Source organism: Lethenteron reissneri, chromosome 24 (assembly GCF_015708825.2).
Source record: "Lethenteron reissneri isolate LAM-NWPU_2019-01 chromosome 24, ASM1570882v1, whole genome shotgun sequence".
NCBI classification, from domain to species: domain Eukaryota; kingdom Metazoa; phylum Chordata; class Hyperoartia; order Petromyzontiformes; family Petromyzontidae; genus Lethenteron; species Lethenteron reissneri.
Window position 1 is genome coordinate 17082764 of NC_083802.1, and position 14493 is coordinate 17097256.

Genomic DNA, 14493 nt, shown 5'->3' on the forward strand with positions numbered 1-14493 from the left:
TAAACATGTTTAAATGCTGCTCTGAAATAGTCCAAGAAGCACATAGGCTATTGAACCAAAACTATTTAATTTTTATTTAAAGAGTTCAATATTTTGTTCGTTTATTTCTTTACAGAAATTGTTGGTTATTTTCATATGCTTGAATCAATGTTCAGTGAATTAACATGGTTATTAATGTCTCTTCTGTGGCAGTGTTTAATTGAAGCTATGAATACTGCTTTAAACTTTGCCATGTGGCAATATTTACATTTTATAAATTGACATTTGACAACGTAAATTCACAAACAAGTGGCCTGCGATGTTTGCCGTGTTTGAGTGTTTTTCCTGGTTACTAAGTGAGCGTTCATTTCTGTGACACAGTCTGAGTACAGGGTAAACAAGGACCCGCAGGCAGGGTCAAAAGTCCCGGAGAGCCAGCTCTTCTATGGCCGATGCGCAACTACAGATGGGCAGCTGCTGATTAGAGAAACCCAGCACCAGCCCTACAAGCTCGGTTAGACACCTGGCATGCCACATGCCCATCCCTGCACGTGACACGAGCCGCTTGAGGATACTTGATTGCCTCTTGTGTAAAATACGAAGCTCGCATTGCTTGTTGATTTTTTTACCATCCTCATGTACCGTGTCCTTTCAACAGACGGCCGATTGTCCCGTGGCAAGGTGCGTGTGCCGGCCACGGCTTTTGTGGCCGACCTGTCGGTACCGGCGCATCACACGTTACTTCACAGGCCCACGGAGGCCCACAGCACCTTTGCCGTGTTTCCTGACAACCGACTGGCCCAGGGCCCGGGCTCCACGTCGCGGCACGGTGCACAGCGCGCAGGCTCTGCCAAGGCAAACAGCAGCCAGGCCAGCATGCCCTACTTGCCAGGTTTAAGCCCTCAACGAAATACTACGCCTGCCCAAGTACATCACTTGAACAAAAACAGAACAGGGTATAGGCGAACCAAATTATTTAAAATGTTAGGTAATTATGAATAAAATGTGTAAATGTATGCTCTCTAGAAATAAGAAACTGATTTGTTTTGTGATGTGCAATGTTGCAAAAAAAATAATAGGTAAAGCAAACACTCTAGAAGTACTTCTTGTTGCTGTCCAAACAGTAACCTTGTTAGTTTTTGTAAAAGTTGTTCAAAGTATGTTGAGATGTTTTAAGTGTTTTCACACTAAATTACAGACATGCTTCTAGTCTCCTCTTCTTGACAGCATCTCTGCTTATCCACAGGACAAATCGATTTTTGTTAGCAACTTTGCCACAGCCATGAAGGAAATATTTTGGGGATGCTGCAGGGGCCTCTGAGAGGCTTAGAGCAAACGAAGCTCTGTGTGTAGTTGCACACTTTTAACTTCAGCACTACTGCATGGGTGATGCTTTATGTGCATTTCCTAGGAGACCGTGTGATCTTCACCGAATCTTCCACCGCGCCTGGAATTCCCATTGTGTACCGGACAGTGGAGGAAAGAGCATACAACCCAGAGAGACTCAACCTTGACAGGTATATCTCTGAACAGGCAATACAACAACATCATTTGCAATTGTGGAGAGTATTCATGAATCACGTTCGATTTGTTTCTTTTGTGCACTTTTATCGTAATAGATTAAACAATTGTAATACCACGTTTATAAAACAGGTTTCAAACTTGTGTATAATGTACTTTGTGGACCAAAAAAGCAGAGCAAAAAATTGCTAAAATGAGCATTCATTCGGTGGAGCTATATTGGCCCAGAGTCAGAAGTAGAAATTTTACATTACTAAGGCAGGGACCAAATCCTCCTAAGAACGTGTGTGTATGTGCGTTGAACGTCTTTCGCATTGTTCGTAGCCAACCGCGCTGATCGGAGGTGCTGTAATTCCACCAAGGGCAGACAACACTGGCTTCCTGGCAATGTGGGGTTTTTTAAATTACTCGCAGGACACTTTTATTGACAATTGGACCGTGAACGCCTTAGAAGTAGAAAGGACGGACTGTGAACTTGCCCTTTTGAAGGAAGTGGATGCCCACGATCCCACACGAATGGTTTAGATGACCACTTTTACCGCCATCGTGAATGTCCCACATGTTTTTTTTTTTGAAAACATCTCTCTCTGCACATGTAGTGGTTAACCACTGGAAATTAAAACATGTTTTTACGAACACGTCTAACATTTATATATATGTATATAAGTACTTTACATTTGCACGTGAAAAAATATTGTTGTACGTGAAGGTATCATTTATATTCACAGGTATGAAGTCTTGCATTTCTAAATTTGTTTTGTTTTACACTACACAACATTCTAAATTAGAAAATACTATCAACATTACATCTTTCATATTCGTGACATTTGACTTTTTGCCAAGTTTACATTCTTGCTGCATGTTCCAATGCTTACATTCATGATTAATAATGTAACAAGTGTCAGTGCAAACTTACCCACCCTCTATGCCTTCCTCATATTTGTTTCACAAGTATATGTGCCTCAACCATTACGTATGGAGCACAGTATTAAGATATATTAATTATATGGATCTCATTTCTAACAGCACAACATTTTGTAAGAGGCCCTTTTCACAATAAAACAATAAAATAGTGGAATTTTCAAAAGGATATACAATGTAAGGCCAAGATGATACCTTCAAAAGTTACTTTACATATAAATGGCCTTCCATTAGTTCTAAATAACAGAGTTTAATAATTTGTTAAATAAATGCTAGATTACGTCGCATTGGTAGTGGTAGCCATCCATTTGTGGTTTATATTTAAACCAATGCACAAGCTGAATGTAACAAAAATAATATTTGAGAACAAGAGCCGACTGTGGTTGTTATATTTGCACTAGTTATAGGGTCGCGCTCATTAGACACTAAGTGCTTGACACAAATGAACTACACAATACCTTTCTGATCTCATCAAGGAGCATAAAACATCACATTAACTACAGTCGCCGTGGCTGTTGGCTAGCCATTGAACAAAGATGGGGTCACTGCATCGTGTGCTTTCAGATGCGCTTATGCGGACATCTGTAACGCTTTTTCTTCCGATACTCGGGAGCCTGCACCTCCGATTAGCACGGTTGGCTATGTACGGTGTGAAAGAGGTTCAACATACATACAAGACAGATCCCCCCCGTATAGTCTGAACAGACTGTTTGGGCAAGTGCTGTTCGCGAGCACCGATGAGGGCCGGCATGGCACGCGAGGTGGTGGGTGGCTAACACCATGCACGGCCACCTTTGTCTCCCTAGTGGTGATGTTTACACGCTGCACCAGGTACTTATTTAAGGCTGAGTCGACTAAGGGGAGGCCTAGGACCAGTTCGTATGATCGCCATGAGTGGAAATTGAACTAGGGTCACCTGCTTTGTAGTGCAGCACGCTAACCGCTCCTCTACCGCTCCTCACACACACACACGTACACATACATACATGGTGCTGCTCTGTTTTACTGATGTGTGCTCGTTTCTCCCAGCCGTGGGCTGACCATGTGCCCCATCCTGGATGGCGAGGAGGACCTGCGGCTGCTCAGCCTGCAGCACAACCTCATCCGCCGAGCGCAGCACCTGTCCCACCTCCGCCGCCTTGTCTTCCTCGACCTGTACGCCAACGAGCTGGAGGAGATCTCGGGGCTCTACAACCTTCGCTCGCTGCGGGTGCTCATGCTCGGCAAAAACAGGTGCCCTCCCCATGGTTGCCATGTTGAGAGATCCAACGTCGACACCTTATGTCACGGCTCCAAAAGTTTAAGCACGCATGTAAAAAGATGACGTGTAATGCAAACGGCATAATAAGACAAAGCCACCTTTGTGCACCCTCAAGTCAAGTCAAAGTATCTTTCTGCGCAAATAAGCAATGGTATGGCACTGCAGCACAATCCGGAGGATGAGAGGCAACATTGACAGCAAGCTATGTAATTAAACTTACGACACTGATTAGGAGTCGCACAAGCAAATGACGGCACCATCCAGCTGGATAGTCTTAATGCTTTACGCTTGTAACTCGGTGTGATTGTGACACCCTTTTATCCAGTAACATTGAGATTTAAGTTAATCGACTGACCTGGACACGTGCCTCGATGCTTGTGACGGATGATTCTGACAGGCGAGAAAGACCAGCTAAGGGATGCAAATGTGACCCAGTAAAGTTAAATAGAATAGAGAAAAGGCCAAACAAAGGTCTCCGTGTGGCAATCGCTGTGAATGTGAATGCGTGCACAATATGGAATGCAACCTACAGATTTTAACTTCGTAATACTGTAATGCCAATTATGCGTCCATAAATTCCTCGATGAGACTTTTGAACCTTTTTCAGAATATTTGGCCAATACCATGAATGAGTGTATTCATGGTATCCTACAGCTTCATGCATGCATCACCCGGCACACTCTGGTGGTCATCCATCCAAGTACTAACCATGCTTAGCTCTGCTTAGCTTCAGAGATATGTCAAGATCGGGCACAATCATTGTACATTTTTGGTCAAGCAAGTTAATGGTGAGAAAACACTTTTTGCCACTAGGGGGAAGCCTTTGCCCATTCATGGACTATAGATGTACATTTACTTATTTAGACATTGTTCTTAAATATCGGAACTGTTTTTTATAATAATCGATATGACGACAATTGTCTCAACAGATTCCCGTTATGTCGAAATTGAAAATGTATTTCAAAGAAACGGAGAAAGTCTTTGATTGTAATGTGGTACGTTCAAGGCATTTTCCGTATATTGTACACCCACCAGTAGATGACTAACAGATGCCTGTCAATGTGTCATTTCCATAGCGCTTTTGACCTTATGTTTAGGTGTGCTGAAAGTAAGGCCGTGCATTGTATGTGAGGGTTACTGTGTTTGTCCGTGTGAGTATGCATGCATGCATGTGTGCACATGCTGACTTCCCAGAGGACTGTAGCAAGGGAGCGCTATGCAATATGCCGATAATTGTATGGCTGTGGAACCATATCCTGTGCAATTCACAAAGGAAACCTGTGGTTTGCCTTGAAGTTAATCTTGGCCCGAATTGATGTGCATTTTTTATAAAAGTAAAATAATTTTTTTTTATTATTGGGTTAATGCAGGAAAAATTAACTATGCAGCATTAGTTTTATGCATGGTGCACTAAAGATATGTTTCTTTTTAGAATGAATGAATCTGCAAATGTGTTGCCACCGTTCGTAGATATGAAATGTACACTCCAGCACCATTATTAAGTTTTATAAGCTGCAGTCACTCAGCATCTGTAATGATGGTCCTAAAATGTTAACTATAGCAAACTTAAAAAAAATATATCCTCTGGGATTTGAGTTGAATTTACAGCAGCCAAGATAGAGAAGAGCTACACAGCATGAAACTATTCATATATATAAAACAGCAGGTAGTGTTGATAGCTTAATTATCCTTAAAGACTGTTGCCTGCTATGAAAATGGTATTGATGGTAAAAAAAACATACTCCGTATGATTTTAAATGCTTTGAAGGTCTCTCGCAAGGGGTACTTTTCGCATGATAAAGATTTAAGAAGCGGTCACTTGTAGCTCACCCCCTCCTGGTTTTGGGGACCATTGTGCCGAACATCTCGCACAGAGGATGTTGTTGAGCTCAGTGCACCTGTTCTAAAAGCTGTCCCGTGGCATGCACTGGAGGAGATCACAGAAGCTGATTTATGTTCCTGGAGATGTTCATTCTGGAATGTTCTGTGTGGGGCATGCCAGAAATCACCGGTCACGTTCTCCCCGTGGCCCTGGAGCTTGCTTCTACCATGTCCAAAGCAGCTCTTCTTGTTGGTCTCCTTTGCTGAAAAGTTGCCATCTTTCGCATCAATGCAATTTTGGGACTGGGACTTTGTGCCAGGGGCTGTATGAGTGACAGCTCCAATAACCGTTTCTTCTTGGCATCAATAAAACTCTTTATTAAGTGATGTAATTAAATACTGTGGTGGAAGCAACTTTTACATTATGAGTGACTACTTTGTGAACCTTGTAGACATTATCCCAATGCAGTGCTGCGAGCAATGCGGCATCTTGCCAAGCCACATTGGGTAAAATGTTTCTGTTCAATTCATCATTTTATTTGAGATGTATACGACCCCGCTTGTGTTGTATTTCACTACATTTTTCTCACCTATCTCGATAATTGCATTGCACAAAATAGCTGTTTTGCTCCAATTACAAGACGCATTTTCTGAACACTACCCAATGCGTCTGTCTTGGCTATATGTTTCTATGTATTACGATCGCTCACATTCCACGCGGTAAAAGTGTCCGTGCTAGTGAATTGATCAATAACTCCAAAGAGTGGCTCGCATTGTGTAACGCATCTTGTAGCATTTACATGGCACTGAAGACACAGTTTTGGTAATTGCTTATTTAATTTTGAACAAAAATCTTCCTCTTGCAGATGTGATTGATTGACTTGCACTTGCAGCTTGTGATAACACATTGACGAGAGCAGTGGTCGAGTGTGTTCATTGCTTGAGCACGAAGAAAATTCCCAGCCCAAATCACAAACTTGTTTACTTAATATGCTCTGTTGTGTTTTGCATAAGCAAATGCTGCTCAAATGCTGATGTACGCACGACAGAAGGTTATTGCAGCTGGATCAGATTAATTGTTTAAAGGTCATTCAACATAACTACATGATTTATTCAATCAGGTGAGAGCCTTTTCAGACGAATTTCCCTTTGCCAGAGTAGCCTGGCTTACAACAGTTTGGTAGGGATTTTATTTTTGATGTACTTAATTTGTTATTTTCACATTTGGTATTTTGGCTAGAGCACAAGTAAATGTGTTCTCTTTGCATTGTTACATTGCCAATTCGTAAAATAAACAAGTAACTCAATTCCCATGTGCTTATTTCTCGACACGTATTATTTTCAAAGCATTTGAAAACGTGTGCGTGTGTATAAAGTGCAGTGGGGTATAACGTTCCCCTGCTCTATTAAGTACAACACATGCCCGTACAAACCCTCGCTATGCTGCATGGCAAGTGAATACTGATCACTCAGGTATGCTGGGTTAATTCCAGCAGGGTCCGAGCCAAGCACCAGGAAACCTGATTGTGCGCTATTGTGCTAAAAGTAACTTTATATTTCCTATGGTTAAGATAACTCTCAACTATGCACAATTGGCAGTTGCAGGCCCACCTTTGCCTTGTTAATAAAATAGGACACAAATTGTAATGTACGACACCAATGAACGAACTTAGTGTAGCGATGTGTGGCACCAAAGACCTTTAGCTCTGTACATTGCTGTTGCTGAATGGTTGAGAGTTGCTATAATCAATTGTGTAAAGCCCCCCCCCCCCCCCCGCCACTGACGTAAACTGCAGACGTGATAAAGTGACATAAAAAAATACTCTTGTTAAGTTGAAACACGATACACAACACTGCATAACACATTCCCATGGCACGTCAGCACCTTACCGTGTGTGTCCAACAGTTGCGGGATAACGTTCGCGAATATGGCTTTGGGACACACTCTGTATTGTTTTTTCGTGCGGTTGAGCGGCTTGCATATGGAACCAATGCACAGCCATTTACCGAAATGTAATCTTCCTACTTTGAGTTCTGCTCACAAGAGTGAAGCCTGGCACGCTGCCTTGGTCGTTCGGTAGCCTTTCCGTGTCATTCACAAAAAAGCTTCAATAATAAACCTTTTCATGCACAGATACTGAACAGATGTTAAATTATTCAAAGCCATTTTTGTCGATTTTAATGAGGAAAGTGTGTGTGTGTGCCTTGCCTTTCCTCTTGATTTCTGTTCAGATGACATTGGTTTCATTCTGCTCTTTTAAATATACAATCAAAGCTTTAATATAGAGTACCTCAAGATTGTTGTAATGAAATTCAGAGAGAATATCATCATGATGATGCTTTTTTGTTTGTCTTTGTTTTGAAATAACATAAAATATCACTGTGTAATAAACACCAGGTGTATGTTGAACTTTTTTCGCACCGTACGTAGCCAACCGTGCTAATCAGAGGTGCGGAGGAAGGACAACATACTCTTAGTTTTTTCGGTAAAGTCACGTAGGTAAAAATAAATAATAAAAATAAAATAATAGAAATAATAATAGAAATAAAATTATAAATCACGACGTTTCGGAGGCAACACAAGTCTCCGTCATCAGGTGGGACCGTCACAGCTAAATTTACTGTATCAAGTGAGGCAAAATTCCAAGAGACAAGCTCTTAAATACAAGTTAAGGACAACATAGCCACTTCCGTGCCCTCGTCGAGGAGGCCGCTCTCCTATCTCACATTAACATCACTAGCCCCGGCCACTTCTTTATGACCCTTGAGCTACACCCATTTCAAACCTTTTAAAACAGTCTGCCTCAGCAGCAGGCCATGTTTTCCCACCTGATGATGGACGCTTGTGTTGCGCCCGAAACGTCGTGATTTATTTTATTTTATACCTACGTGACTTTACCGAAAGAACCAAAGAGTATGGATTCCTGCAGTAACGAAAGCTTCAAATCAAGATTAGACACAAAAAGCAGTTCTAAAGAAATGAGTTTTCAGATACGTGACTCGGCTCAGAGTCATTCACTGTCTGATGTAGAGTTGAAGGGTTCTTAATAAAAAGGAAACTTTAAAGTTACCATCAAGCTGATCGTTACGGCACCCTCGTGACAGCAGTGTGATGTCACTCCCATATGGTTTACATCAATGCGGTAGCCTCACTTAGAGATTTATGATGGAGCTTCTCAGTATAATTAAAAGAAAGTTTCAAACTGATGTTGGATAGGACAGAACAGTCTCGGAATGTCTGTATGGTAAGATATATTTTTGGGGCTGTCTTCATTTAACAGTTAAGTATCAATACTGTACTGGAGTGTATTAAGATTATAATAATAGGGTTCAGAGCCTAGAGACTGTATATAAGATTGTATCGTTTGTGGTGGGTTGAATCTCAAGCTCATGGTCATAGCTTTTTAAATGGAACTGATGTCTGCCTGCCTTATATGTGTCATTGAAATGACCTGGCATTTTAATTGAGAAATTACTGCAGCAACATCAAACACGACCAAAGATCTTTATAATTTTTTTGTAGACGAGCTGGTTGTAAATTCATATTTGTGTCTTGGTGTTTTATGTTGAGATAAACCACATTTTATGGGCTCTGCAGGGGTATCCATCCTGGAGATTACATCCTTAGCTCATGCCTGGGGCAGGTGTGTCAGAGAGCACTGGCCAGTTTAGCGACTGGCCCTGCATGTTTCCAGCTTCAGCCCACGTTTAAGCAGCTGCACACTGTCTGTTGGTAATGACTTAACGTGACGGGACAGCTGGCCTCTCCAAAGCTTATAGAGTTTTCTGCTCGCTCATTCCTAGTTGAAGAGCAACTGGGACTGAACGTGGAATGTACGATTTGGCGTCTGTGCAATATTGGCAAAACATTGTACAGGGTTAATTTAATCATATCCTTACCAGACCTTAACAAAAAATATTAAAAATAAAATAAATAAAATGGTGTTTTAAATAAGGTCCATAAAAGAGACCACAAGTCACTGCATATTTTTCTGCACAGACATTTATGAGGACTTAAGAAAATATACTGGGTATGCCGTTTAATGTTGAGCTGCGGTCGTTTAGCCTCCTCATCCTTTCAATGGCCTGGCATTTTAATTGAGAAATAAATGCATCGGAGAAAACAACTATTCCCACTCCCTCCACCCCAACCCCCCAATCGTATTTTTGCCTGAGTAGTTTTATTGCAAACAGAGAAGTACACTAGCCATTGTAAATTACCCCTTTGAATGTGGCCGGCCGTCTAAATGAATAGACAACATTGCTGGTCATGCATTAATAATGCCGTTGACAAGCTTAAGTCAGTTTTATAATTACAAGGATAAGTGGGCCTCCTGTTCTCGAGCAGGGGAATTAGCCGTGTGATGTGTTTTGACGTGCTAGGAGGCAGCATGTGAAAGCTTTGGGGTCTTGCATATCATCCAAAGGCCATTGCCTTTTAATGGCCCTCTTCTGACTAAAAAAAAAACACAATAATCTTTTAATACAACTTATTTGACATTGCACTTATGTTTTAATCTGCAATCAAAGTCAAAGTTGTAAGGCAGTAGTAATACAGATGGTTTTTGAAGATGTAAAAAAAATACAGCACTTGCACGGTGTTACAAGTTAATCTTAATATGATTATAAGACTTTGTCCATGTGAACTGGACACTTTATTTTCCTGTATTAAGTAAAAGCACTTGCTCATAATGATAACTGAGTAGAGTCTTAAAAAACTTGCTTAAACACCAGTCTCTTTAATAACAAGTTAGGGATATATTGCTCACACATATAGTACCGGATTAATATCATATCATGGGGGATCAGCAGTCGTGTGTTTTGACATGGCGCTGTGAACATAATGCAGGAACTCTCACATGTCACTCTTTCAATGCACTTGTATAAATGATGTGTAAAGACAGACATCATTTTTGTTTATAGGTTCTCCAGTATTTGGATCTGCAAAACGTTATCCCTGCCGGCCCCTTCTGAACAACAGCACATCGTCGTTTTCATGTTAATTTAATCATCTTGTGCCCGGCTTGCCTTTCAGGATCCGAAAGATCACAAGCTTGGAGAGCCTCACCAAGTTGGACGTCTTAGACCTGCATGGCAACCAGGTGAGTGGACAGAGGGGAAAGGAAAAACACAGCAGGCATGGCTCACATTCAGACGTCTTTAAGGAACGGGGCATTTGAATTTACTCTGACGATATTCCCTCTCATTGGCATCGATGGGAAAGTTCTGTTCATTCTTTGCAGCCAAAATGGGAATTATGCGGTGGGAATGTTTTAATGATTGAAGACATTAGCCTAATACAGATTACTGCTGCCTTAATAACACTGGATTTTCCCAGTGGCTTTGTACAAAGATGTCATTTAATTAAGCGGTTCGTGTGACGCGTCCTCTTTACCAGGAGCAGTGTCTGTGTGTCACATAAGTCACAATCCTCAGATCGCGATGGGAAGCATTTAATTAGAGCTTTGACCACATGCAGAGGCTAGATTTGAGACTTTTACCAGCTTCAGAAATGGGTTCTACAAGGCATTCCAGTTCTGAATGGTTGTGGATGCTAATCCCAGTTCTTTCAAAGATGCCTTCTATCATTGTTAAAAATTTTGGGCGGGGGGTCCACACAATAAAAGGATAATCCCATACCATTCTCTCTCCGGATTACCGGACGGTGTTCTCCACATCTCTCTCAATGCTGTATAGTAGGCGATTATGCCGGCGGATTTAGGGAAGCGTATGCTCCGTTTGACACATTTATTGCGCCCATTTTAATCGCCGCTATAAAGTGGTGGAAGCCGGTGACTCATGCTTTGCTAAATTGGGATGATTCCATGGTAGAGAGTATCTGCAGGGACCGTTCATTTACCGATTGCGCATTTTAGTTTTTTATAAAACTTTCAGCGGGAAATGGGAATACAATGCTTTTTAGATATGCAGAAGCTAGGGTATGGTCTATAATACGCCTAATACTGCAGTATGTTATTTTACTTTCCTTTTCCTTTTAATACATACATTATGTACGTATAGAGGCGTGTTCTTGGTGAGTTATAGTTGCTCTATAGTACTTTAAGATCAATGGCTAGTTGGATCAATAGAAATAAAATATACCCACGTTAATGAACTGCACAAAGGCATATACTCTGTCGTGTTTATTTTTTCAAACCTCTGTACATTTTTTAAACCTGTATATTTTTTCAAACCTGTTTATTTTTTTCAAACCTCGTATCTTCACTTTAAAATAGATCATGTACGTTAGTAATAGCCTATAAAACAGAATACTGTAAATACACTCGATATGACCTTTCACATAGGAAAGCTGCAACCATTTATTTGGTGTGTTGGTTCAATTTACTTTAGTTGAAATGCACTAAAGAGCAGCCTTCACTCCCACACATATTTTTGTTTTATTCTATTCGACATTTGGTCCCTCTCCATTGGAGCTGCATTCGGATTGAAGTCCTGCCAGCCTCGAGCAGATGTTGGAGTGTTTGATGTCGTTCGTCTGTCCAATAATAACTGTTTTGACATCAATGAGGGAAAACTACTAGTGGTCTGACTCGAAGTCAGGCCTGTGTCCCATGATAACACTAAGGCAGGAGTCAGTCGTGGCACTATCAATACTGCTAATTAAGATGACAATTTGACTTAATCTTGCATTTTGATATGAGATTACGTTCTCAGTTCCACGCATGGGCAAGACTATGCCTTGTAGAATACAACACACTTTTAATTCATATTGCATGTTGATGCGACCACATTTAAAGACACGTGACAAGAACATGTAGGCATATTTATTTGACAGAGAGGCAGTCCATCATAGGCCAAAGCAAATTGTAATGTTTTGAACCAAGACTTGATTCAGAGGCTGGGAGTTGACAGTACAAATGGCATGCGGAAGTGAATTCCAGACCATGGGGGCATCGGAGGAGAATGAGTGACCTCCCACTGAGCAAAAGTTGACTTGAGTGCTTCGACAGAAAGCTCATTGGCTGGTGTAAGAATGCAGCTTTGCTAAGCATGTTCGAGTACTGATTTTATCTGATCAATTTACAAACTTTATATCAGCTTTACATTTGCAAAACCAATTTAACAGTACGGTGTACAAGTTGGAAAATGATTTTGCAACTGCTTCCAAAGGAGGTTTTGTTTTCATTAGCTCTATTTTTGGATACATTACCTTTTTTGTAATGCACTTTGGCATTTCTACACGTGCTGTTAAAAATTACAATCAGACATTGTGTTGGCATTGAAACAACCTATGCTATAATTTGGCTTGAAGGAAATAACTTTGTAACAAAATAAAACTTTCAAAGAAGCACTTTAATTCAGGCTACAGTCGTGGTCTATGCAGTTATTACCACACATGTGGGCACCGTGAATCATATTTTATGGAGTTTATAAAAACATTTAAAAGAGCTTTTACCATTTACAATGTCAACTGTAAAACTGTAAATCTTGTTAAAAGAAAACTCTATTTCTAGATTTTCTCCTTTGCATTGATGTTTATAATTGTGACCACATGTATGCCCAGTTTCTCCTCCCAACTAAACAATAACTGTAGCAACCGTGGGATATTTGCAGAGCCCGCACTGCAACGGCAACCACACTGGCTCTAGAGTGGAGAGCAGTTAGCATGGATGACGATTCCTCGTGATTTACGCTTCACCCTTGGAGAGTTGAGCTTGAACCCCCTGTCGACACCTGCTTCAGTCACGCGCCTTGCAATGGGGCCACGCATGGGACACCACTCACTGGCTGTCCCTCTGTGCATCTGTCTCTGTTATGCTCTGGTTTGCTCTCATTTTCCATATCTGTGTGTGTCTGTCTTAGTCTGTGTATGTTATCGCTCTCTTGTCTTTGCGTTTGTCTGCGTCTGTCTTTTTTTTCTTCCAATCTCTGTCACTGCATTGTCCTCCACCCAGTGGTGTCTTCACACTACGTGCTTTGCTGAAAGCGAGCTGTTTGCCCTTCTCGACCCTGTGGTGATGTTTCACTCTCTGCGGTTGCTGTCAAAGGCGAGAACCAGATCCAGACGTATGGGCCCTGACGTGGCGCCATGGCTAAGTTGTGTTGCTGTAAATTTCACGTGCATTAAAGCAGTTGGTTGAGCGTTTTAAATCGTGCATGGCATTTTTTGTTATTGTTAAGATGGCCCAATTGGACCATTGTCATGTTTTACAGTGATAAACAAGTGTTTAGTTTTAGTGATGCCATTAAGAAAATTATAAACACAACAATAACCATAACATGATATATTCAGTATATGCGTAATTGTATATGTGCATAAACTTGTATTTATTTTAGCTGCAGGCTGGCTTAAAATTACGTGATTGAGCAATTTTTTAAAGTATAGTATTTTTGCCTTCGTCAGCTAATGACCTGAACAAAAAGCCCATTATGAATGCGTTCATTTGTCTGCATTACAAAGAACGCGTTAGTGCAGTGCAGTTGGAGTTGTACATGGTTTATTGAGAGTGGCTGACCTACAATTTCCGTGTCTTAAATCCTGTTTGTCATGCCGTACAAACCCTGTGGTTCGCCTCTGGCCACACATGCAGAGTGCCACAACATTCATTCTCACAGCCAGCAAAAAAAGACCCCACATGCCTACAGCATCCTTTGTGACTGACTTTCTCCCAAAAAAGGCCACTGTGTTCATACCTGCACACCTGTTTTGTGTGTTTAATGTCATGTGAGCCATGGCCCTGCCTGTCTTTTTTCACACTTGTACAAGAAACTGACTGCTGAGCAGCAGCTGCTCGGATGTGGTCCCTTCATGTCGTGGACTGATTGTTTGTCTGAGCAAGATTCCAGAATGTCACCACACTGTGAAGCTCTGCAAGAAATAGATCAAAGTTATTTAATATAACGACGTGATTTCTGGCACTAGATTCAATATTCATCAAATATAATTTATTCAAAATGGGTGCCTTATTCAACAAAGTCTCCAAGGTGTGAAAATGTCATTAAAATCTGGTTTTGCCTGACATGTGTTG

General features: G+C 41.1%; 1 protein-coding gene across 3 annotated transcripts in view; it reads left to right on the plus strand.

The window, feature by feature from the left end:
* LRRC49 (leucine rich repeat containing 49) overlaps positions 1–14493 on the plus strand; it is a 63087-nt gene that overhangs the window by 4715 nt on the left and 43879 nt on the right. For all 3 annotated transcript variants that reach the window (XM_061558512.1, XM_061558511.1, XM_061558513.1), the window contains exons 3-7: positions 361–493; positions 638–871; positions 1391–1496; positions 3451–3654; positions 10539–10605. In XM_061558512.1, the coding sequence (XP_061414496.1) occupies positions 361–493; positions 638–871; positions 1391–1496; positions 3451–3654; positions 10539–10605 (744 nt within the window). The remainder of the gene's footprint in view (positions 1–360; positions 494–637; positions 872–1390; positions 1497–3450; positions 3655–10538; positions 10606–14493) is intronic.